Source organism: Danio rerio, chromosome 2 (genome assembly GCF_052040795.2).
Source record: "Danio rerio strain M-AB ecotype USA chromosome 2, GRCz13ab, whole genome shotgun sequence".
Lineage (NCBI taxonomy): Eukaryota > Metazoa > Chordata > Actinopteri > Cypriniformes > Danionidae > Danio > Danio rerio.
The window spans coordinates 40,453,882-40,478,140 of record NC_141022.1 but is presented as its reverse complement, the minus strand read 5'-3'; the positions used below and the strand labels follow the sequence as shown (position 1 = coordinate 40,478,140).

Here is a 24,259-nt window from a genome sequence, read left to right as displayed (position 1 = left end):
GTGAAGCACCTAGACGTTAATTATAATAATGATTTGACTATTGTTGTAATCGATGAATTTTCAAATGTAATATTTTTTACAAAAGAGGCTGGAAAATTGTCAAGCTCTACATTATTATTATTACTGTTTAATGATTCAATATTCAAATGGCAAAATTCTGCCTGAGGAAATTGAATTTGATGCTCAGTTTGTTATTTGCCTAATAAATGACAACCATTTTTAATTTAAAACTTTAACAGATTACATTTTTTTCTAATGATATAGGATAAGTTAGGGTAATAAAGTTAAGTATATTAAGTTAAAAATAAGTATTTTTTCTTCATGTTTCTTCATTTTAAATCTTTAGTAAATATTTTTAGTACATCAAAAAGTGTGGTATGTTGACCATCTGATAAGCTAATCCAGCTAAAATAATGCTTAAAATATCTCTAAATCAGTATTTAAACCTCACAATTAAATAGAAAATGAAGCGAATAACTGCAAAAAGGTCCACTTTTTAGAAAAAGAAAACCATCCCTTTCACCAGGCTGGCTACGAGCCTGATTTAGACTATATGAAATATCGGCCAGTGTCAACGTATCTACTGTATTTTTTGTCATTTTCTACAATGTTTATTCTTGCTCTTAGTCCTTATTCCTCGGTTGAGTGTGTTCGTCTTGTTCGCATCATGACGGGAGATTCTTTAGATGCTTCATGTTTACTTACTTGTGCTGTAAAATCTTCCCCCAAATAAAAAGAAAAGGAAAAACGACAATAGAAGAGACATAAACACGTAAAAACTATCTAGTTGTATCATAAGCGGCTGTTTATCTGCATTTGAATGGATTGCGAATGTGGGAGGGGTCGAGACTTCCGCTTCCTCTGCTGAGCTCCCTTGTGGCGTGTTTTTTGTGTCACAAGAGCGCAGCGCCAAAAAGCCACGTTCCGCTAAAGCTCCGCGTGCGTTCATTCATCTGCAGATTCGGAGAGACGTTGAAGTCGGTAAGGGTCCAAATATACATGTAACGTGTGTTTATGTCTTTAAAGTTGCGTTTAATCGTGTTTATCAGGGTTTAGTAACGTTATAACCCCTTCGGTGTCTGAGGCCTGGCTTTATGCGGGTTAGGCCTCTTAGCGCAGCCTGCTCGAGTTTGAACTCGAGAGTTGCATGGGATTTACAGGACGAGTCATCGCGAAAATACGGGGACGGTGTGTGGGGATTGAGGCCTCGTGTTGGATGCTGTTTTGATGTTAGATATATTTTGCAGCCTTTACTTACATTTTAAGCATGCTGTGTAATTCTACAAGGTTGTATTTCTGTAGCTAAGAGACGAAACCTTAACAATGGCGAGGTAATCTTACACCAGCATGACCGGAAGAGCGACGTCCTGCTGCGGGCGGCTTGTAAAATGTACGCCCCCACGACTAGACTGAATTACAAAAACTCTTTGTTTCATTTATGAGAAACTAACAAAGGCAGAAAAGTGTAGCGAGTGTTTTTTTTTATTCCAGTGCTTTTTTTAGTAACGTCCTCCGCCTTAAATGTTGCATAAATTGTGTCGTGAACAAATGAATGAAATGATACCGAACTGTACCTGGAGCCGCTTTGTTCACTCAATAGGTGGAGGGAAAATGTTTTCTCACGTTGTCTGCTTTAATTTATGATTATAATTGTTCATTTCTTTATGAAAAGGAATGTATAACGTATTGTGTACTTGAAAATTGTTTCACAAAATGCGAGATTTTTTGCCATGACAATGTGGGTCTGAAGAGAGAAATGAAATGTATTTTACATTTGTGTAAATGTGGTAATACAATTTGGGTAATATTTATGATTATTTATTATTATACGCCTTTATTTGTGGACAGTTTCATCTCTACTTCTGGAGAGGTCTGTAGAATAGAAATTCACTGTTGTTATGTTGAAAGGAAAGCAAATGTGTAGAATAAATGATTTATTGTATAGTGTAAATTATGCATGAACAAAATTCTACAAAATGAAGAATAATTACAACAATACTTGCATTCAACACCATTAAACAACAATAAAAAGCCATTGAGGAATAATATACAGGTAAGACAACATAGGTCTGTAAGTAGGCATGGGACGATAACCAGTTTTAAGGTTTGGAAAGGTCAAGGTGGTTTTTTTTTCTTTGTTTTTTATAAATGTGTAGTAAAGAAATCTGTGTTTGAAATGAGGCTGGGTTAATAATCTATATTAAATCAAATCTTGATAATTAGTCAATAATAATAAGCTCTGTACTTTTTTCCACGCTATATTGATCTAAGAGCCGATCACACAGCAGAAAATGCAATAATGGGAATCTAAAAGTGTGTTGTTATTAACACGGGGTCTTGAAATGTCCTTAATTCCAAAAGCTACATTTTTGGCCTTAAGTCTTAAATCTACCAATATATTGTGTTGTGGGTCTTAAATCTTTTTTTTTTTTTAACAGGTCTTAATTTTCTTTTGTTCACGTATATCTTCCCAATCTGGCCATTAACATACGAGTATACAACAATGTATGCTCATACAATCACCAACAATCTCAATACAATTTTTATTTATTTAAATATAGCATTTTTAACGCCATTTAACAATGTTTTTTTATTATTTCCAGTAAAATTTGTTTAGTAGTTTTGCATTTATTTACTGCAGAGTATACTGACCAAAGCTATATTTTTTATTATTCAATTATTATTGTTGTATTAAATGTATTCAATTCTGAACATTTTTTGATTAGGCAAGTGAAAATCTTTTTCTGGCATATTCCAAAAAATTCTTAGCATTTACCTTGTATAAGTTTAAAATTTTATTCATAATTGTCTTAAAACGTCTTAAAAACTCTTAAAATTAACTTGATAAAACCTGCAGAAACCCTGTATTAGAGATGTATTGAATTTTCAGCCACTGAAAATTTATCTGCCGAAAATTTTTTGCTATTTCTTGAACTAATTTTTATGGCTTCAGTCATTGTTGAGATACTCTTTTTAAATCTGGAAACATTAACAACTTGTATCAAAAAATATATCGTTATCATTTAATATAGAAAGTAATTATCAAGATTGCGTTTTTGCATATTGCCCAGCCCTAGTTTGAAACTAATGAAGGGAGCAGAAATCAATGATTTATTTTTATTGTATAGGCTGACATGTTTACAGCTCAAATATTAGAAATGTTTCCCAAAATAAAATATATTTTGTTCAATGGTGAACTTTTTTTTTTTTCTGTTTGTTTTTCAGATATTTAAAAGTACCTATTTTAGAGTACAGTGGTATTTCTATTAAAGGTTATCTTGCCATCAGAAACTTATACCGACCTATGCCTATCTGTAAGTGCAGGAAAATCTGCAAATAACTACATGTAATATTGACATTGCAGTATTTGCATTTTTAGAGTTTTTTCCCATTTCCAGAAGTGTTTCTTTAAAGGGAAAAAAGCTCATTATTATTTATAAAGAACACCATGTATTCTCAGATTTGTGTGAAGGCAGAATAGACTCAAAGTGAGGTGCTAAAAATACACGCTGAAACAACACTTCTTAATGGCCGATGGTTGTTATTCTTTTTCCACAGGTTATTTCAGAAGGTGGCTCGTCTTTATCTCTTTGCCCTTCTTTTATTTTAGTTCATTTCTTTTAACTCTGAACCCCAAACCCGCCCTCTTTCCTACCACCCCTTTTCGTCAGCGTGTATTTTTATTACCTTATTTTGTTTTTGGTATCTTCAGAGTCGGGATCTGTGACGGCTCTACATGGCAGTCAGAAGGGGACACGTTAGATACTTAAAAGTGAGTAGAATTTGCGTCCATCAGGGACTGAATGTCGATTGAAATTTATTTAATTTTGTCGTTATTCTGAAACTGTACGCAGGACTTAGTGGTGTTCAGTGCTTGTAGGCTGTTTTCGTCCTTGTAGTTCTGTAGCCTGTGATAAGCGAGTAATACTTCTACTGTAATATCAGATTAGTATTTTCAGTAGATGCTGTAGAATCCTTAACTAGGTGTTTTCTAATGTCAACTGAAGGCATTTGAACTGTAAATGTTCATAGGGACAAGCTTGTGATTGGGCAGGGAGTAGTCGGATGGAGTGTGACCTGAATTTTCGGAGTTATTCAGAGCACTTTATCAAAACCTCCAATGTTAGATTGTGGGACGGTCAGTAATAATGCCTGTTTGTTTCAGCCTTGAAGGTTGACTGGGTACCCATGTGGAATACACAATAAGACCTCTCTTCTGACATGAATGGGACACACTGTCTGATATCAGAGTAATCACGGTGTCCGCAGTGATCAGTTCCTTTCTACTTCACCTAAAATGTGCTCAAGGAGAGCTTTTTTATTAAATTGTACACTACCAATCCTTATTGTATTTGTGTTGAATAAATTGGATCACATGTAGTTTTGACTTGACTCCATTGGAGGCAGTGTTTATCAACGCTTGTAAAGGAACTGCAGTCCCACTGACAATTGTCTGTCCTTTTGGACATTATGGTTACTTGTTTTTATGTAGATTTGTATGTATTATCACTCAAGTTCACTTATGGTCTACTGGATTTTCATTTTAGTGATTGAGAACTGTGGGGAAGGTATCGTTTTACACAGTAATAAGACAATGGTCAAATGTCTTCTATAAGGTAAAGTTGTATTGAAATGCTTGGTGTGTAATTTTCGTTGGGGTGTTTTTTTGGTCTGATAATTTTTTTTTAATTTGTGTAGATTGGGAATGGCGATAAATGTAATTAATAAATATGATATCAATTTCTAATTAATAAAATGTTTAGATTCATGTAATTACTGCTGGAATATAAAGTCATTTCAAGAAACCTGACTGCAGTTGTTTAATTAAAATGAAATGGATTTTGTTAATGGTAAATAAAGGGCAAAGAAATTCAGCCTTTAAGACCAATAATGCAAACTCTCTGATGAATGAATACCTTTTTTACATAATATTTTTTTTATATTTTGTGTAAATGTTATTGGCTTTCTATCTGTAGTAATTGAAATCTCGCACATAATCAAATTTGCTCCATTTTCACCAAGTTAAGGAAAGTGTTTATGTGGAGTTTGCATTGAAATTGGCAACACCATACAATTCTACATATAACATGCAAAATGTTTAATTCTCCTAAACATGTCATTTCTAGGAGGTGTACGACATGTCGAACGGTTACGAAGACCACATGGCCGATGAGCTCATCGACTCCAAAACCAACCTTATCGTCAACTACCTGCCTCAGAATATGAGCCAGGATGAGCTGCGGAGTCTCTTCAGCAGCATTGGGGAGGTGGAGTCTGCCAAACTTATCCGAGACAAAGTAGCAGGCAAGTGTTCATCCGTATATGGCACGCTGGTCTCAAATCAGGCACGCATAAAAAAATAAAAAATAAAGAATATTGAGGATGAAAATATCGTTTGTTGATCTTATGGATGTAGTGTTTATTTTGTGCCTATGCAAAATATTTATTGTCGTGATATTTCGAAAACTTAAGTTTGCACCTCCGGCAGAACTTTTAAAGTAGTTTAAGTTTTGTTTTGTAATTGTAACCTTCATTTCAGTGTTTTAAGAAAAATCAGCTTTTAGTGTCCTTTCTCAGGCTTGTCCCACTTTTGTGCAAGTCAATGTGGATTTATTTGTTTGGTGGCTCAACTTTCTCCCCCCAGAAGTTTTAACACTTGATACTAGGATGTTTTTTTCCTTTGTATTTGGAACGTTTCATCTTTTTTTTGTTTTGTTTGTTTGTTTTATTGTTTTCCTTTTTTTTTCTCTAGGCCACAGTTTAGGGTACGGATTTGTTAACTATCTTAACCCTAATGATGCAGAAAGAGCAATCAGTACTCTCAATGGACTGAGACTACAGTCTAAAACTATCAAGGTAATGTGACATAAGGTGCTCTTGTGTAAAGTTAAATTGTGTCATTGCTTCAGATCACCGGTTGTGAGAAAAAGGCAGCGAGAACAAAGTACAGTAGAATTGCTCAGACCTGATGGAATCTTGGTTGTTGCAGTTTTATCAGGCCTCTCAATATTTAGATTTATCATTATAGATACTTTATCTATGGTGTACAGGTTGTAAATACTTAGCTTAAATGTTGCTTTAATGCTGTAGAATATATTTTTCTTTTATTAACTGTCTAAAGGATAGGAACCAGGTATATTTTATTTCCACACCTTTTGAGGGTGTTCATGATTTGCAAAAAAATACTACTTTAAACCGTAATAAAAAAATTAAGTATCTCTTATCTATTTAAAAAAAAAAGACAGTTTATTACCCTTTCATAGTTTTTCCAAAATCTGATACCTTTAACTTTGCTTATCCTGACAGGTGTCATATGCCAGGCCAAGCTCTGACTCCATCAAGGATGCTAATCTTTACATCAGTGGGCTGCCTAAAACAATGACACAAAAGGATGTTGAAGAAATGTTCGGACGTTATGGTCGAATAATCAACTCCCGTGTACTTGTTGATCAGGCATCAGGTTTGTACATGAACAAATGTTTGTCACACCTGGAATGTTGTGGATGATTGTCATTTTTACATTTGTGCTTTTGTCTTTTCTGTTTCTAGGACTCTCTCGTGGTGTGGCTTTCATTCGATTTGACAAAAGGGCAGAGGCAGAGGACGCAATCAAGGACTTGAATGGGCAAAAACCACCAGGCGCTGCTGAGCAGATGACTGTGAAGTTTGCAGCCAGTCCCAACCAAGTGAAAAACACACAAGTTATTCCCCAGGTGTATCACCAACAGTCTCGCCGCTTTGGAGGACCCGTCCACCACCAGGCCCAGAGATTCAGGTGAATAGGGGCAAAGAATGTGTTGAACAACTTGTTTGAATCATTGAATGGTTTGGATTTTTGTGAATATCTGCTAACATTTTAGCAGATGGATACAGCCCCAATAAAACCTACAGATTAAATATTAATTGTATAGATTTCAAAGCATGGTAATGAACTGCAAGATGAAACAGCAAAACAGGCTATCTCATTGTAAGTGACAGAATGATTTATTCCTCCTGAGCACTTAAAACCCACAATTTATTTGTACATAAACGAAACATGGCAAAGGAAATGGGACAACTGCATAAATATTAAATTACAAGAAAGTAACCCAAAAAGACGCTTAGCATGATCAAACTGTCTATACTAGATGTCAAATTGGACTTTCTAAGTTGACTCATTTGTATTTACTCAGTAACGAAGACCCACCTAAATGTAATTACTTTCAAGCTGCTCTTACTATCAAACATATTTTGTTGGAAAGTGGAAGTTTTAATACAAATAGACAACATAAGGAGAGTACTTTGATGGACATTTTTTAAAAGGTACCACCTGGAAGAATCTTAAATTAACAAAAATTTAACAAACAAAATATTTAGCTTTCAACATTTTTGTGTGAATTTTATTTATATTTTATATATTTATCCAAGTAACTTTTAATTGTAATACGAATTTGTTTTAATCATGTAATTTTTTATGTACATGCACCTTGCCATGAGTTAGCCATAAGTTGCTGATGTGGCAATAAATAAATAAATAATCAAAAAATAGATTTCAAAGCAAATGTGAACTAGTTTAATTTCTGTTAACCCGATTTAGTCTGTTAGTTTTGTCTCACAAAAGCGCCAAGATTACAAGTTTTGCTTTTGCCAATATAATTTAACAATTTAAATCCATAGTTTCAGCAAACAGCATCACTCTTCGGCACATCTCAATGTTTAAACTTTAGGTCTGTGAGCAGAGAATCGCACGTCTATTGTGGATGCGTTTGAACACACAAGCAGTTACACTATGAATTCAATATAGTCAAATAGGTTTTTAAAGTTGAAGGTGGATACTCAGCATTTCAGACCCTGTTTACCTCTATACTTTGCATCATCTTACTATAACCAGATTGATTATGCGGTTTTATTAGACGTTTTGATTTGGCATAGCAGGCCAACGTCCTTGTCATATAAACCAATGTAGATATTGCATAAAACAGAGTTCCACAAAGTGCATATTTGCAGATTTGCTGAGCAGATTCCAATCTAGGCTGCGTTTCTAAAAACCAGTGTTAGCCATCTAAGGTTGCAAGTTCTGTTACAAACTTAGTGTGTAATTTGGCATTTCCCAAATCCATCGTTCAAATAGACATTTATAATCTGCGTGGCATACTCGTACATTTTCAACTACACCTCTAGAGCTGTAGTTAGAAGCATAGTTCCTGGTTGTGTTCTATTCCCAGTTATCCCTCAATTGCCCTATTAATTTAGAACGCCCCATTTAAACTCGCAATGATTAAAATAAAACATCGAAAACAAATTACCCGTAAAGGAGACGGCTTCAAAGTATTTTTACAGTTCAGTTTCAGCTAACCTCATTTTGACAATTGCGTTTCCTTCGCAGTAAATTTACATTTATGCAATTTGAACGCAGCTGTGGCTGATGATGAACATAGGTGACCTAATATTTAAAAGTGAAATTTATGTCTCCAAAGCTTGTGGAATCAAATATATAGCATATGTTAATGCTTTTCATTTATGGTAGGTTATTAATAAAGGAATGTGTGTCTATTGTAGCCCTATTTGACATGGGCCAGTTGGTTAGAACATTTCTGCAGTGGTTTGGATGTCAATTTTTAAAAGTAGAATTAAAATAATAATAACAATAATAATAATAATAATAATTAGGATTTTTTTTTTTATTCTAATAAATTGCCCACGATAAATTTCAACCATTAGCCTAACAATTTATAAGATTTATATATGAAATTAGAATATGTATTAGCTAAGTGGTTTTATGTTTTACCTAGAAATATGGAATATTCTCAATATTACTAAAGGAAACATAGGCTCTAAATGTACCGTTTACATATATTTAGATTAATATGGAAAACGAGTATGTTTTTTTTCTCTGAAGAAGTTGTTACTCCTCTACTGTTTAAAGCATCATTATGGGAATTTACGTTATAACTAATGTGGTTTACACAATTGTTCTGTGAAAAATCAACTACGGTTTTGAGAAACATTCGTCAGTACATCGTTCTTTTGCCAAACGATGCATGGTACTATGATAGTTCTGCCATGAGTTGAATCGGTGTTTCGGAAACGCACCCTAGATAAAGTATTAAGTATATGTCCATTTCATTGATTAACCACATTGCTCTTAAAGGAATGAAAACTCTTGGTTCTTAAAACTGTAGGTGCATATCTGCTGAACATATGATGTCATTTCCTGCCCTTAGGTTTTCTCCGATGAGCGTGGACCACATGAGCGGCATGTCTGGTGTAAACGTGCCTGGAAACTCTTCATCAGGCTGGTGCATCTTCATCTACAACTTGGGCCAGGACGCAGATGAGGGCATTCTGTGGCAGATGTTCGGGCCCTTCGGCGCAGTCACAAATGTCAAAGTTATCCGTGACTTCAACACCAACAAGTGCAAAGGATTTGGGTTTGTTACCATGACACACTACGAAGAGGCCGCCATGGCTATTGCCAGTCTCAACGGCTACCGTCTCGGGGACAAGATTTTACAAGTGTCATTCAAAACAAGCAAGTCGCACAAGTAGAAAGCAGGGTTTGCCTGCAAAATGAAGGAGAGAGAGGGGGGAGGAAGGGAGGGTTTTTTCTGCGATGCCAGAGAAATTGGCAGTTTTGAAAAACTATTATTTTAGTGTATAATCAAGTCTTTGCAAATGTTCACGTTTTCTCAGTCTCGTTTAGACATCTGTTTGACAGGTTATTTTTGTTTCTTTTAAGATTTAAGCTGTTTGATGCTTCAAATTCAAGTGTTTTAGGTGTTCTGGTTAATCCCAATATTTGACCAATTTCGCATTTGATAAAAATTTGTCTCCGATGTTAGCCTGATATTGTTGCTACGTGCCATATGTGGTCGGACGCCTCATTCGCCAGATGCTGGATTTAAAACTTGAGATTTTAAGTTTTTTAATCTTTCGCCAGTATGTACATCCTACATTGTTCTTCAGTATCTACAATGCCTTAATTTGATGACGGTTGTCCTCTTTGCTCTCAATAATGTAGCACTTTTTGGTTTGGCAGGAAGCTCCTTGCTCATCTCACAACAGATCATTCGTTCATTAAAATCCGAGTTTTAAATCCAGCATGCTGAGTGTTTCACAGAAAAGAAGAGAGGCAGTGGTAAAGGAACCCGAGTGTCTATGAAATGCCTGTTGTCAGTGAGGGGAAAGTCTTTAACTAACGTGTTACTTGTTTGTAAAGGGACCCTCTGAAAAGACTGATATCTTAGAAGGACCAAAGACATGAATGGAAAGTTTAGTTTCTCCCCGTCAGAGTTGCAGCTTGCACATCTCTGAGCATATTCCAAAAATATATTTGGACATCTAAATACTAGGTACTGAGTATTTATGTAAAAATGTTATTACATTTGAGCATCAGCATCTTCTGTTTATGGTTTGCATTTTTTTGTTTTGTTTTTCTCTAGAGTAAAACATACTTTGAGTTTAGTTTGGTTCTTTGAAAATAGATATACAGTACTAATGCGTATGCTTTTTAAGACTGCCTTGTGATTTAATTTTGTGTTGTTCCATTTAGTTTTTTTTCTTTTTGTTAATTTTGCTTTTGTCTTTCCTTTTGAAACCTTTCTTTTTGTTTCACATGGCATTTACAATCATTAAATTTTATTTCGTTTTGCTCAACCTTTTTGTTTTGTTTCTTTTCTTTTAATTGGTTCTTTAATTTCTCCATTTCTACACAGCAAGTTTTCACACTTCCAGAGTTTTTACTCCAAGATCTCATCTAAAAATACACCATATATCATGAGTAGGAGACCGTTAGCGCTTGTTATTTTCAGGCATTGGACCAAATTGTAAATGTGTAACTTAGCTATATGACAACGGTTGATTTGATTTGGCCAATGGACTGCTTGCTATTTATTCGTAACATTTTTCAGAGGCTTTCGTCTCCTTAATTGAGCAGTGAAGGATGAAACCGGTCTACAAGTTCACTTTGTGTATGAAATTCACAATCTTACAGTTGTACAGTCGTGTTCCCCCTGAGGTCTTCCAAAATCCTGAGTAGTTTCTGTAGTAAGACACCCCACATCAATTTCCCAGGATGCCTCTTATGTCTGATTGATCATTTCAGCGCACAGTTCTTATGCTCCTGCTGCAAGACTTAAGGTTGGTATTATGTGTATGTGTGCGTATATTTATATTATCAGTGACTGACATTAATCCTAATTGTTTGTTTTTGTACAGTGATGCACTATATATAAAAAAAATATATTATCTCGTCACGTTTGTAATAAGCAGCCGTTTACTATACTCTGATCAACCGGCATCATCTGTTACTTAATGGTTTATACAAACCTATTAGCAGCTTTACACTGTTGGTTACACCACATTGATATTAAACACTTTTAACCTTGGCATTCTCTTCTTGTGCACATTTTGGCATATGTGCAATATTGAATAGTGATTACACGTAGTAAATATAGCAATTCTTTTCCCTGTGCATCTTTTTAATGTCAGAAAGGTTAAATCGGCCAATGTTTAAGAGGTGCCAGCTGTAAGAAATATCAGGTAGGATTTACTGGATGGTTGCTCGTTTTAAGCCTTAATTTATGTAGGAAAAGATGGAAGTTCTGAATGGTGGGATTATTTATTTAGCCTTTCATGTATGGTTCTATGTGTTTATATTGAGTGTCTTTATTTTTTAAGTAAATACTTTTTGGATTCTACAGTGAACATCTGTCATGAGCTGCTGTCTAACATGTAGTTGTGAAATAAAACAATGGGCATCATCACAAATATTGACATTTGTGTCTTGGTTTTAGTGATCATTAGTAAATGTTGGAATTGTTCATTTTTGGTCCTTTTTTTATTTGAGTTTTAGCAATTTTAATTTGGTGTTGATGTATGAGCTAACCATAATATAAATCATTTACAGTATTGGAAAAAATTAAAACCAGTAGTCCAATGTTGAGTTTGAGATTTTATTATAAAAATAAACAAGTCACTTACAGCATACAGTTATAACTAAACGCTTTACCAGTAAACAGGGACTGCATGCTCTAAGCAATATAAATACTGAAGAGACCCATCGCCCCTGTTTGTACAGTCATTACAAATAACTTTGTCACCATTCACACTGACAAGGCAACTGAATGTCCAGTTGAGCCCCAGTCCACCTACTAGTTGTGTAATGTTTTTCCATTTGGAAAGGGTTTATAATATTGTGGTCTAATTCTTTTAGTTGTACAGTCATTAACTATTGCATTTTAAGGCAATAGAAGATGAATGTTTAAAAAAAAAAAAAAACATATGTATGTGTGTGTGTGTGTGTGTATATATATATATATATATATATATATATATATATATATATATATATATATATATATATATATATATAAAATGTCAAAAGCACCAAAATGTCCTCATTTGTCAAGTTCACCCAAGGTGACTTTGAGGTAATGGTAACATTGGTGATGTAAAAATGGCACAAACGTGGAATGAAGAGGGAAGGTTTTAGTGAAGTCAAGGCAACTTCTGTTCCTGTGTGTTATCGTCTGTCAGCGGCTGTGTTCCATTCTAAAGGGCTCATCCCCACGCCATGTTTCCTTCGAAGGGGTTTGTTCCCAACTTGAGAGCTCTGTTGGCTGTAAGGGACTTAAAAAACTGTATTGTGGAACTCTCTTATGTCATAAACCTGCGCAAACTATTCCTGAATCAAAAGTGCTTCACTTGTGCTCAAAGTTCTCAGTTTTTAAAGGGCCCTTTGAAGTGTTGAGCACTCACTTTAAAGTGCCCATTGGTAGTGTAACACTTCAGTATTTAGACTTGGCAAAGGTTGTAACAGGCGGTGGGCTTCTCAATCACCTGATCGCCGACAACCTCTAAAATGTAGTCCCTGTTGGCCAGCAGTGGAACCTCAGATGTGGGAAAACTCTGCACACTCTGGTTTCCAAAGGAGATCATCGTGTCTCTCTGTAAGACAAAACACAGATGTTATGCAGTTGTCAAAACTAACACTTTTTCAAGAAGTGTGCGGTATTTACAATAATACTGTATTTTCAAAGTGTGTGAGCTGACATTGAGTTTTGTTTCAAAAGTGAGAGCATGCACTGCTATTAGGATGTATAATTCAAGCTTAATATATACTTTTTTTTCTTTTCTTTCTTTATGGTGAAGATAATTTGTATAACACTAGCAATTTTTTTCCCCAAGTATCAGAATTTGATTCTTAATTAATGATTGGCAATGCCTCTTTTTAGGCATTTCATGATATAGTACTGATACATAGGCAAAATCATTGTACTTAAATAGTTCACCCAAAAATAATAATAATAATAATTTGTGATTTAAATTTTTGTGTTAAACACACATGGAAAATTACATTTTGAAGAAAGGTAATAAAACTAGTAAACATTGACATTAATCCAAAAAACAAATACCGCAAAAGTCCATGTACTATGGGATACTACATAATGATATGGAAGTCATCTTAATTTTGTATAACAAAAGTAAACAAGTGAAAGGCGAGTAAATGATGGCAGAACTTTAAGGTTTGGGGGAACTATTCCTTTAAAAGCATCTTCTTAAATACAGTATTTAATATTTTCTTGACTAACAATTTCAGCTTTCAATAATTTCTTTTGTAATAGTTTCCTATCATAGAAAATGCCATTTTAAAATAGAAATCAGTTTTAAAGGTATAAATACTTAAAAAAAAAAATGCTTGTCAATATCGATTCAGTGATCCATTCATTGATACTTTGCTTAATTTTTAAAACCATCATGAATATATGTTTCAATGAATCACTCATTAAGATGGAGACTGCCATACCCAACCAACTGCTGGTTTCAGTATTATATTTATCAATGACCGTTTTTAAACATAAATGATGATATCGCACACCTCTACTGGAAAGCCACTAATGCATGTTTTTCTTCCACAAAAATGAGCACATGAATATATCTTACTCTCTCAGAGTTGCCCGATGATGGAATGTCTTTCTGGAAGTCCTTTCTGCACACATGAGCCATGATTCCTGCAGCTAAAGCATCTCCAAGCACATTGATCATTGTTCGAAATCGGTCCCTAAAGAGAGAAAAAAAAGATGTATGAGATTTTTGACAGCTATTACTGCTGTGGTGTATATAATCAGTTGTAAATCTGGAGTGTGTACATGTATGAACTGCACTTACAGGATCCAGTCGATGGCCACAATGAGCGAGATGTCATCTGGAGGCAAACCCACTGAAGTGAGGACGATAACCATCGTGACGAGACCAGCCTGAGGGATTCCAGCTGCTCCGATGCTTGCTGCTGTAGCTGTGATACTGAGAGAAGACAACCAAAGTCAAGTACGTTCAGCTTTATATGCCAATACACACTGTTTCAGAAATGTTGAAGTGTTTGAAATTTTGTAAATGTTTCTTTAAGAAGTCTCTTATGCTTTTACGGTTACCAGCATTCTTCAAGGAAAACTCATGATGGTTTTGAACACTCGCGGGGGAGTAAATTATAAATGAATTAATTCTTGGGAGAACTTTTCCTGAAGTGTATCAAAACCATTCATCAAAGTTGTTCTAAAACTATTGAACAACACCCATTCGTCTTAGGACAATTTTAATAACTTTTCTTAAACCTCGTCAAATATTGACTACTGTATAGTTAACAATAAAACAAGAACACTAAAATAGTGTTATTGTTTTTTTTTTAATCCAACCAAAGCTGTTTTGTTTAGCTTAAGAGACTTTTTAAATGCCATTATTCCAGTTTTAGTATTGTGTATTGTCCTTTATATAACAGAAATACTTACCTAATAGTCACAAGTTGTCCAAAGTCAAGCTCATACTCGTTGACCTGTGCAATGAAGATAGCTGCCACTGCCTCATAGAGCGCTGTGCCATCCATGTTGATAGTTGCACCCACAGGAAGTACAAATCGAGCAATTTTACGATCCACGTGGCAGTTTTCTAGTAAACACTTCATGGTAATGGGCAGAGTAGCTGAACTGGAAAAAGAACGAGCACTTAAGTATACAATACAGTTTTTAATAATAAAAATATTAGTCGTTCAAATGACACAATTAGAAATCTAAAGAGTGAAATAACTTTGTTTTGTGGTACATTTCGAAGAGGTTGTTGACCTTTTCAACACAAAAGAAAATATTTTGAAGAATGTTAGAAACAGTTTCTAAAGTTTTTCTGTTTTTTAGTTCAAATATTCAAAAATTCTATGGACAAGCAAAAAATACTTTTTTTTTTTCCCAAAAATATTGTCAAAATGAAGTGAGTTTTCCTTAAACCAGTGGTCACCAAACTTGTTCCTGGAGGGCCGTTGTCCTGCAGATTTTAGCTCCAACCCTAATCAAAAACACCTAAACGAGCTAATCAAGGTCTTACTAGGTATACTTGAAACATCCAGGCAGGTGTGTTGAGGCAAGTTGGAGCTAAACCCTGCAGGGACACCGGCCCTCCTGTGACCCCTGCCTTAAACAAACAGAATAATCTTGTTTTTGCTTTGAAATAAGATTATTTTGCATGTTTTAAAAAAAAATAATAATAATTTAATTTTAACATTATTTTTGATTATTTTTTTTTTTTTTGTGGCTTGTCTAGAAAATGCTACTTAACATTTTTTACATATTTGGACTAGAAAAAATACAAGCTCTAAGTAAGAAAGCCATTGACTTGCACAGTATTTCCCAATACTGATATCAGTGGCTACTGGTTTTCAACATTCTTCAGAATATCTTCTTTTCTATTTAATAGAAGGAGCCCAAACAGTTTTGGAACCACTTGAGTGTGAGTAAATATAAACATTTTTTTTTATTTAACTTGATTTAATTTGATTCAATTGGACTACTCCCTGAAATAGATCACAGATTAGCGTTGATGTTGCAATGGCATAAAAGACTGTTCAAAATGGTTTCCTTACCTGGATGAAGTTGCCAAGGCGATAACCAGCGCCTGGAGGAGGCCACGAATGTAGCTAAAGGGGTTTTTCCTGGTGAACACGAAAAAAAACAGCGGCAGCAAAATCACACCGTGGACGAATAGGCCTGCCAGAACAGTGATGAAGTACATGCCCAGCTTCTCCGCAAGGACTGCAGGGTCGTGCATGTCCAAGATCTTTCCAGCAACCAGGAATACGATTCCAAATGGGAAATACCTGTATAAAGCAATGAAGTTTGCTTATTGAAGGTGCATGCTGTAGATCAAGAGTTAAAATACATTACTGACGCACTAAATCAGCTTTTCAGTTGACCTGCCAACATCATGGAGGAGGCTTAGAGCTGCTTTTAAACTTTTCCACAGACTTATTTTAGAGGCTATTAAAAAGACGGCTGACTCTTTCATTTGTTTTGGTCTGGGGTTCTGCTTTTCTTTTATAGAAAAGGTAGATTTGTTTGTTTTATAAGTGATATAAACCTTCACTACAATGTTGTTTCAAAGAGTTTGTTCACTCTTGGAACACAAAGATCTTTTTAATGAAATTGGAGACGCTTCTGACTGCATTCAAGTAGTCCATGTCAGACCAGTGACCAAACCAAACCCTGCTCAGCATTAAAAAACAGGCTTTATACACCAATTTCTTTACATCCGCATGTTAATGGTAGTTGTTCCAAGATGCACTATATTGTTTGCAAGTGTAAAAAATAAGAGTGCTGTGTTCCAGCATAGTTATTATTCTTCATTGATGGCATTTTAGGTTTTTTATGTGCTGAAATGTACTTTTTTCAATGCCAGAACTGAGAGAAACTTCACAGATATCTCCAGATGAAGGTTTCCATTTCACACATTCCTAGTAAATGGCTGTTGTTTTGGATGTTAGTTTGTGTTTCGACGTGACAAGCAAATTATTGTATTGCTCATGTATCAACACAACATTGTGGTGTTCTTGTGAATGCGTGTCAGATTGATATGGAAATAAAGAAATTGGTAAATACAATCATTGTTGCTAATAATTTTTCCACACAAAAAGTATTCCTTTCTTAAAATTAAGGTAAAACCAAAAAAACTATTTAAGGTTGAACCAATGGAATCACATGGACTACTTCAATGTGACACCAATCTCTCAGATTTAATTACAAATTCTTCATTTGTATTCTGAAGTTGAATGAACTTGAGGGTGTTTAATTAATGAGCGAAGTTTATTCATTTTGGGCAAACTGATTGACTTCTACTCACCACATAGCAGCATTGATGATCTTCATGACACATTCATTGATGCAAAGACACACATTAACCAGGGGTGACCCTCTGGATCCCATTCTGCCAAGCAGAAGACCTGGGGAGCAAAAAATAAATACAAAATAAGAATGAAAACTTTGTTTCAGTAAGTTTTTTATGCTTGCTCCCATTAAGTACCCAGTCATATGACAATCCAAAATCCTGAAAAATGTGTCACTTTTGCCATATTATATTAAGCAATTTCAGGGACCAATGAGCAGGTGAAATTGAAGACTTGAAGTAATGACCATCATAAATTATATTAAAATAGAAAACAGTTGGTATACATGACTTCAATTGCAGCCATGTTGAAAACATAAAAAGCACAAATCCTAAGCATTTGAACACGTCACAGATTATTTATTTAATACAAATTATCTTATTTTTTTATTTACTTAATTAAAAATTCATATATTTTAATCTTGATCATTTCAGCTGGCTTTTTATGCTTTCTGCTTTCCCTTTAAATATCCGGCTTCAGTAAAAACTCTTTCTTGTTGACAAACAATTGTTATTGTACAATACATCTGTGATTCTTTGCTGAAATAATTAACACTACAAATTTAAAGTTGTTATCATTATTTAGTCGCCCTCGACTTGTTCCTAATCTCAGTTTCTTTCTTACACTGAACACATGAATATTTGTATGGATGTCAGCGGGACCATCAACTATTTAGGTTACTGTTATGTTCCTCAAAATCATCTTTCAACACAGATAGTTTGACAACAACTTGAAGGTGAGTGAATTTTAATTACGATCTTTGGGCAAACTACGCCATGTTTGTTTAGTTAAAAGAACAAATCAATTTGATTGTCAAAAGCCATTTGACATACACATGTTGATGTCATTTTGACCTCCAAAATAACTTGTATAATATAGGAAAAGTTTGATTAATCTAAAAGCTAAAATATCAAATGTGCATGTAAGTGCATGTAAACTAACTTGATGTCAAAATGACATCAAAGTAATCAACTGACACCAAGTCGATTATCGTTTTTGATGTCGTTTTGAGATCAAGGTACCCACTAGTTGGTCTAAGCAGATCTTTTCAGCAGGGTAACAGAGATATGTGACATGCCAATATCTTTTCCGTCAATACACACCCATAGTGGCAGAGAAAATGACGATTCCTAGCACATTCATGCCATTGCTTTTTCCTGGTACGATCTTGTAGTGGATTTCAGGAGGAGGAGTGAGTTCCAGAAACACTGGGTGACCCATCTTGGGGTTTTCGTAGTCTGGCATGATGTACACAAAGTTGGCTTGAGAGGATTTTGCACTGTTTTTGAAATTAGGCACAAGCTCTGTCTTATACTGAAACAGAAAAAACAAAGATGGATTAGATACAAACAAAGTAAGATGGTTAATTTCACTGTTTTTCATTTGTTTCTCTCACCTGCTGAAATGTGGCTTCAATTAGGTTGGATGGAATCATATTCCTGTTGGAGAAACACAACATTTGTCACACAATGTTTTTTTAATCGGTTTATAATCATAGAAAATAGCAAGTAGTCCTGATTACATACTTTTAGCTTGTTTTTTGAGGTCAAAGAATGCAAAAATTAAACATTGTTTGTTTTTTTAGAATCAAGAGATTTAGGTTTTGTATAACACTGTATCCACAAAAAAAAAAGCCGGTTAGAATAAGTTAGCCTAAAGACTAGCAAAGGGCAAAGGCTACTGGCTAAAGCTTTATTTATAAAGTCCTATTGGCGTGTTGCTGACTGCAATCCAATTAAATCTGGTCCGGGGCTCAGGAGCATCTTTCGCACTTCAGAAATCCATGCCATTCACATCCTCTTGAGTGGCTCTATATATACCTAATTCCAATCCTTCTGTTCAGTGACGGGATGGTGCAAGAGGAAAGCTAAGCCTTGCTGGGCGAAAACAGTTATGTAACCTCAACTATTACTTAAACTGTTGAATAAAACTAAACGAACAGCTAAGACTTTGGTATTTTGATTGGTACATATAGCATTGTTTGTAATACACATAAGAAATTTAAAAAGATGTTACCTTCAATTGGATATGACTAGTTTGACAACTCATAAATATTGGTAATAGTAAATATTTCAAATATAATAGAAGTCTGTGTGTACTGTTAAGCAAAACAAGATAATCACTGAATCAGAACTTGATGATTTTATTCATGGCTAATTGATTGGATTGTGTAAAGTATGCTAAATATTTCTTAATGCTAGTTAATATGCTAAAATATGTCTAAATAGCTATTTGGCTACTTGTTAGCGATATTCAAAATATTGTTTTATCTAAGTGAGCTTGAAGATAGTGAGTAGTGTAACATTCTGAACATTCTGAAGACAAATACTGATGAATAAGACCAAAAAAGATATTTTAGGAACAAAATCAAGGAATGTAAACAGTGGCCATTTTAAATTCATGTTGATTTGATGAGGACATAAGACGTGAAGAGATTCTTTGTGTACATTTTTTTCCAACACAACACAGTCAGTAAACATTTTCTGTCTGGAAGTTAAACACATACAGTTCTTTTTGGTATAACTGGAGATACCTTCACCAACATATTTGAAATAACCAATGATATGTCTTTAAAAATGCAGAACATGTATTTATCAGGCCATAATAAGACTAAGAGTGTGTCCCAAATACTTTTATTGTGACCAAATATACAGGGCTGTCCCATATTGGTTAGTGTGAGTTCACCAAGACTAGCAAAGGCAACTATGCAACATTCCAATCAGATTTAAGGTATAAGTATACAGTTTATGTTAGGTATAGGTAGGCCCACACGGAATCTGCGCGCGGAGAATTCCGCAGATTTTCTGTAGAATTCCACAGATTTCTGCAGATTTTTAGCCCATCATTAATCCTGTTTTTTTTTTACTTGAGTAAATGTGTAAATCTGAATTTATTCAGTTTTTATTCAGTAATTTATTACTTTTTATTTCATATATTAAGGTTTTAGTTATGATACTCCTCTGGATACTCTCAAAATAATTTCGCAGAAATCCACAGATTTTTACCAAAATTCTTCGCAGAAATAGCAAAAAACGTCCGCAGACTCCGTCTGGCCCTGGGTATAGGTTTACACAGGGGGTGCAATAGACAGATTGCATGGTGTAGACGTGTTTTGCTGAGCTCCTCCACACCAACTTTACAAATTAAAGAAATTAGCCATCTTTAACTTTAATTTCATAACTTTGCTTTCTAAATATCGTATTGTACTTGGTTTCACTACTCAGTCTACATTTTGATGCATGAGAACGCCTTTATAGCACTTGAAAGCCTCAAAAAGATCTGGTCGGTTAGCAGCCAGCATCGAGGAAGCTAGCCCGACTATCAGCCAAACTGTCGACGAAGACATACCTCCAGGGTGGGAAAAGATATTAAACATATATAAGTATAAGTTTACATTATGTTCTTCTATATCATTGTTAACCAACTATTAATGATTTGGGGAATCCTTTATAGATAGGTTTAGGAGTAGAGATTTGGTTTGGAATAGGTTTTTGAACAGGAAATCATGTTCCAGGATCAACACAGATGTTGAAGCAGGAACATGTCCTACTTAGTTAAAATAGCTTCATTGGCCAGCAATGATTGGCAATCATATCACAGCACTTGAATAAAAGAATAAAGATTGAAATTACCATCCAATCACATTTCTATATCGATTAAGTTTCAGTTAGTGAAGGTGGGACCGGCGCTTTTTGGTGTCACACTTTGGTTGCAATGTTAGTGAAAGGAGATGAAGTAGTTTACGAATTACGAAAACAATTAGCGATAGTTATAGAAGCTATAAAACATGTCTAAACATTAGGGTCGCTTTCTGAAATGTATCGCATCTCATATATTCACTGAATCAGTGTTTCAACCATGGATGGTGTCAATAATACATCTAGAAGACTGTCACATTTACCTCTGGAAAGCAGCTTATAATACGTAAAGATCGTTTGTGACAACATTAGTAAGCTTAGTTAGCTTATTTACACATTTAAGAGTATTCAAAAAGTACTACTACCTCCAGTGATTTACTTATGGACATTCTTTATTGCAATCCCATGATGCTATAAGAAATTGGCAGGAAAGCACCAGCTGATTCTTGTAAAACACCTAATGTACTACATGTGAATTTCATTTATATTACACACATGCACTCCATTCTGAATGCAGCCAAAGTGCCACTATTAATGATAAAGCCAATCGTGTTATTTTACCATATAAGAACAGTGTTCATTTGCTAAAGCAATCATATTCAGAAATTTGTTATCTCTAGTCCATTGTTAATTACACGCTCAGTACTCTATTTGAATCTTTTCGGCTAAAACCCAAGGTGCTGATATTAATGTAAAGTCACCTGATCAAGTCAAGCAGGGCATCGGCAGAGGTCATCACTGGCCCTCCCGCAGCTTTATGTCCCTCTTTTTCAGTGCCGGTTCCAGGATGAATGATGAGTACTAGAATTATGCCCACAATTACAGCGATGAAGGTAGTCCAGAGGTAATACGTGATGGTGAGAAGGCCCAAGCGTCCACTGGCCTTGGTGTCCATAGCAGACAAGCCAGACATTAAACTGAAAGAGAGTTTAAATAATTAAAAATCTGTATTTTTTACAAAAAATCTGCAGGATATTTCCATAATCTGTAAACGTCATCTACTCTGTTAGGTGTGAACAGTAGGAATAAGTAAAAAAATAATAATAATATTCCTCAGTTGGTAACACCTAAGTGTTTACATTATTTAAGCTTAATTTGCTGCATTCCAACTTAATTATTTCCCAAATCCCACAGGTAAAAACTTTATACTTTCAAACGTAGTGTTTTTAAGTATATATTGTTTTGTATATGTTTTATTCAGTTTTTATGGCAACTACAAGTTCCTACAAAGATTCTAATGTAATTTCATTGTTTTTTTGTTGTTGTTTTTTTTAAGTATGCATACATTGTAAGCCCTATAATATATTCCCTATACAAAAAAAATCTGAATCTACTATTCATTCAGAGGGGTTTAAAACTGATGAAATTTAAAAGTTTAATATTTATCATGATATAACTTTCTGATATATGATAGCGTGCTGGTTTCTCAAAATGATCTAAAAGATGCTTGGCCTCAGGAACGCCACCATCTATAATGAATGTGAAGGACAGACGTGGTTTGTAGTTACCTGGATGTGATGAGAGGAAGAATCAACATTTTCAGCATTCTCATTAGAAGTTCTCCAGGAAAGGAAAAGTAGATTTTTGCCTGAGGGGAAAAGGAGAAACATGACTCTTAGCGACTTTGCTGCTGAAATATTTAAATTCACTTCGCTACTTTTAATGTTTACTATTTCAGTAATGTCCCTGGAGAATTACGTCAGTTGACTTTCTAAGTCTGTTTGTTCTTAGTTGACCTTGTAAGCTGAAGCAGAACTAAAACCAGTCTATATAATGTCTAAATGCTATATTCTCAAGCATGGGAATACATGTTTATACATGGCATTTTGATCTTATGTAAATGTAATCAACAATATCTCTTATTTAAAGTAACCGTGCTCCTTTAAAATAAAGCTAATCCCAGCTAACCACTTGCAGTATTTGGCATATAGACAATATTTTGTCTATGTCATTCATGAGTTGCTAAAAACAATTTTGTATCATTTTAAAATAGAGATATTAAAAGCAAAAATGTGACGCAAGCAAATATTTTTTCCTCCTCGAATTTTGTCTTTTCATCAGTGTCACTTCTGATTATGACTTATTCTCCATGTAAACAGTTTTACTGGTATCATTGTGCATATCCTGCAAAGGTTTTATATAGAAAAAGTGCATATAACTTTGCATACACAAGATTAGTAACATTAGATTAGTGAGCATTAGTGACACTGTCATAATAGACATGAATAATGTTAAGGTTTTGTGGCTATGGGAAACCTTTTTATGCTTTGTGCCATTCATTTCCAATTGAATTGAGTTACTGTGAACTTTTCAATTTATGTTTATTTCTATTAAGTTAGAACTTCTATGTTAAGCTGCTTTGACACAATCTACATTGTGTCAAAGCAGCTTAACATAGACATACTAACTAACATACTATCTAACTTTAACTTTTTTACAATTTGTATCTAAATGTCAAAGCTTTTAACCTTTCTTCTTTAGACTAATTTTCTTGGTTGCAGGTAAAGTTTCAAACATTCCAAAATAACATCAGTCCACTTCTGATATTCTGATTTGTTTACTGACATGAATGTTAAAGATGCTTTTAAAATCGAGCCTTTAACATCTATCAAAGCTTTCTTTACAGTGAAAAAATGTTCTCAGATTATTCTTCATACTACGGAAAATATGTGTCTTTAAAGATATTTTCACAAAAATGTTCTTTGGTTCCAACAAAATTTCTTCTGTGGCATCACTGTGAAAAAACACTTCTTGATTTTCCTGCTTTACATTTTTAACCATGTTATAACTTTAAACGGTAGTTTAAGACTTTGGTTGCACTTTATTTTAATGTTCCCCTATAGTCTGTTAACTGTAAGTAATTATGCAACTGGATGGCCCAACAATGTCTAAGAGTATTAGTAAAGTATTACAAGTTCTTTAAATTAGTGCATTAAAAAACTTATTTGAACCACTTCAATGAACCATCCCTGGAATGTAAACATTCTAAGAATGTTTTAAAGGCTCCATTAAGCTCAAACAGAGAACAATTGTTGGTAAGATTTTATTTTGATGGTTCCTATTGCACATTTGGTTGACTAAAAGTTGTATTGCAACTACATGACAATTACTTGTCATTTGAGTATTAGTAGACTGCTTAATATCTGCTGAATCTACTCCTTCAACACGTTTCACTGACTATAAGAAACTTTGCTAGTACATGTCCACTTACACTAACCCTAACCCCAACCTAACGGTCTACTTATAATCTAATGAGAATTAGTTGACCTGTAGATGCAATTTAACCTAAGTTCTGCAAAATGCGTTAAAGGGACCATCAAAATAAAGTGATACCCAGTTGTTATTTTTTTAAGAAGTTGACGTATTTGAAAAGCTTTGAAGGAACCATCAAATATTAGCAATCTACTCATACCATGAAGAGATAGTTACTTCATGTAAT

At 34.5% G+C, this 24,259-nt stretch overlaps 3 protein-coding genes across 9 annotated transcripts in view; 2 read left to right on the top strand and 1 right to left on the bottom strand.

The window, feature by feature from the left end:
• skila (SKI-like proto-oncogene a) overlaps positions 1-24,259 on the top strand; it is a 672,908-nt gene that overhangs the window by 207,202 nt on the left and 441,447 nt on the right. The gene's annotated exons all lie outside the window — the stretch shown is intronic.
• elavl1a (ELAV like RNA binding protein 1a) lies at positions 891-11,748 on the top strand. Of its 6 annotated transcripts, none has more exons than XM_087238790.1 (7): positions 891-981; positions 3,713-3,772; positions 5,127-5,304; positions 5,753-5,856; positions 6,307-6,460; positions 6,550-6,775; positions 9,204-11,748. In XM_087238790.1, the coding sequence occupies exons 2-7, from the start codon at positions 3,737-3,739 to the stop codon at positions 9,526-9,528; spliced, it is 1,023 nt and encodes a 340-aa protein (XP_087094916.1). In that variant the 5' UTR covers positions 891-981; positions 3,713-3,736; the 3' UTR covers positions 9,529-11,748.
• slc1a8b (solute carrier family 1 member 8b) overlaps positions 12,197-24,259 on the bottom strand; it is a 24,626-nt gene continuing 12,563 nt past the window's right edge. The window contains exons 4-13 of one of the 2 annotated variants that reach the window (XM_087239793.1): positions 22,329-22,408; positions 21,522-21,737; positions 18,579-18,621; positions 18,286-18,496; positions 17,140-17,239; positions 15,887-16,120; positions 14,766-14,960; positions 14,149-14,283; positions 13,924-14,041; positions 12,197-12,927 (exon numbers count right to left, since the gene is read on the bottom strand). In XM_087239793.1, coding sequence (XP_087095919.1) covers positions 12,775-12,927; positions 13,924-14,041; positions 14,149-14,283; positions 14,766-14,960; positions 15,887-16,120; positions 17,140-17,239; positions 18,286-18,496; positions 18,579-18,621; positions 21,522-21,737; positions 22,329-22,408 — 1,485 coding nt within the window. In that variant the 3' untranslated portion in view covers positions 12,197-12,774. 2 annotated transcript variants of the gene reach the window in all.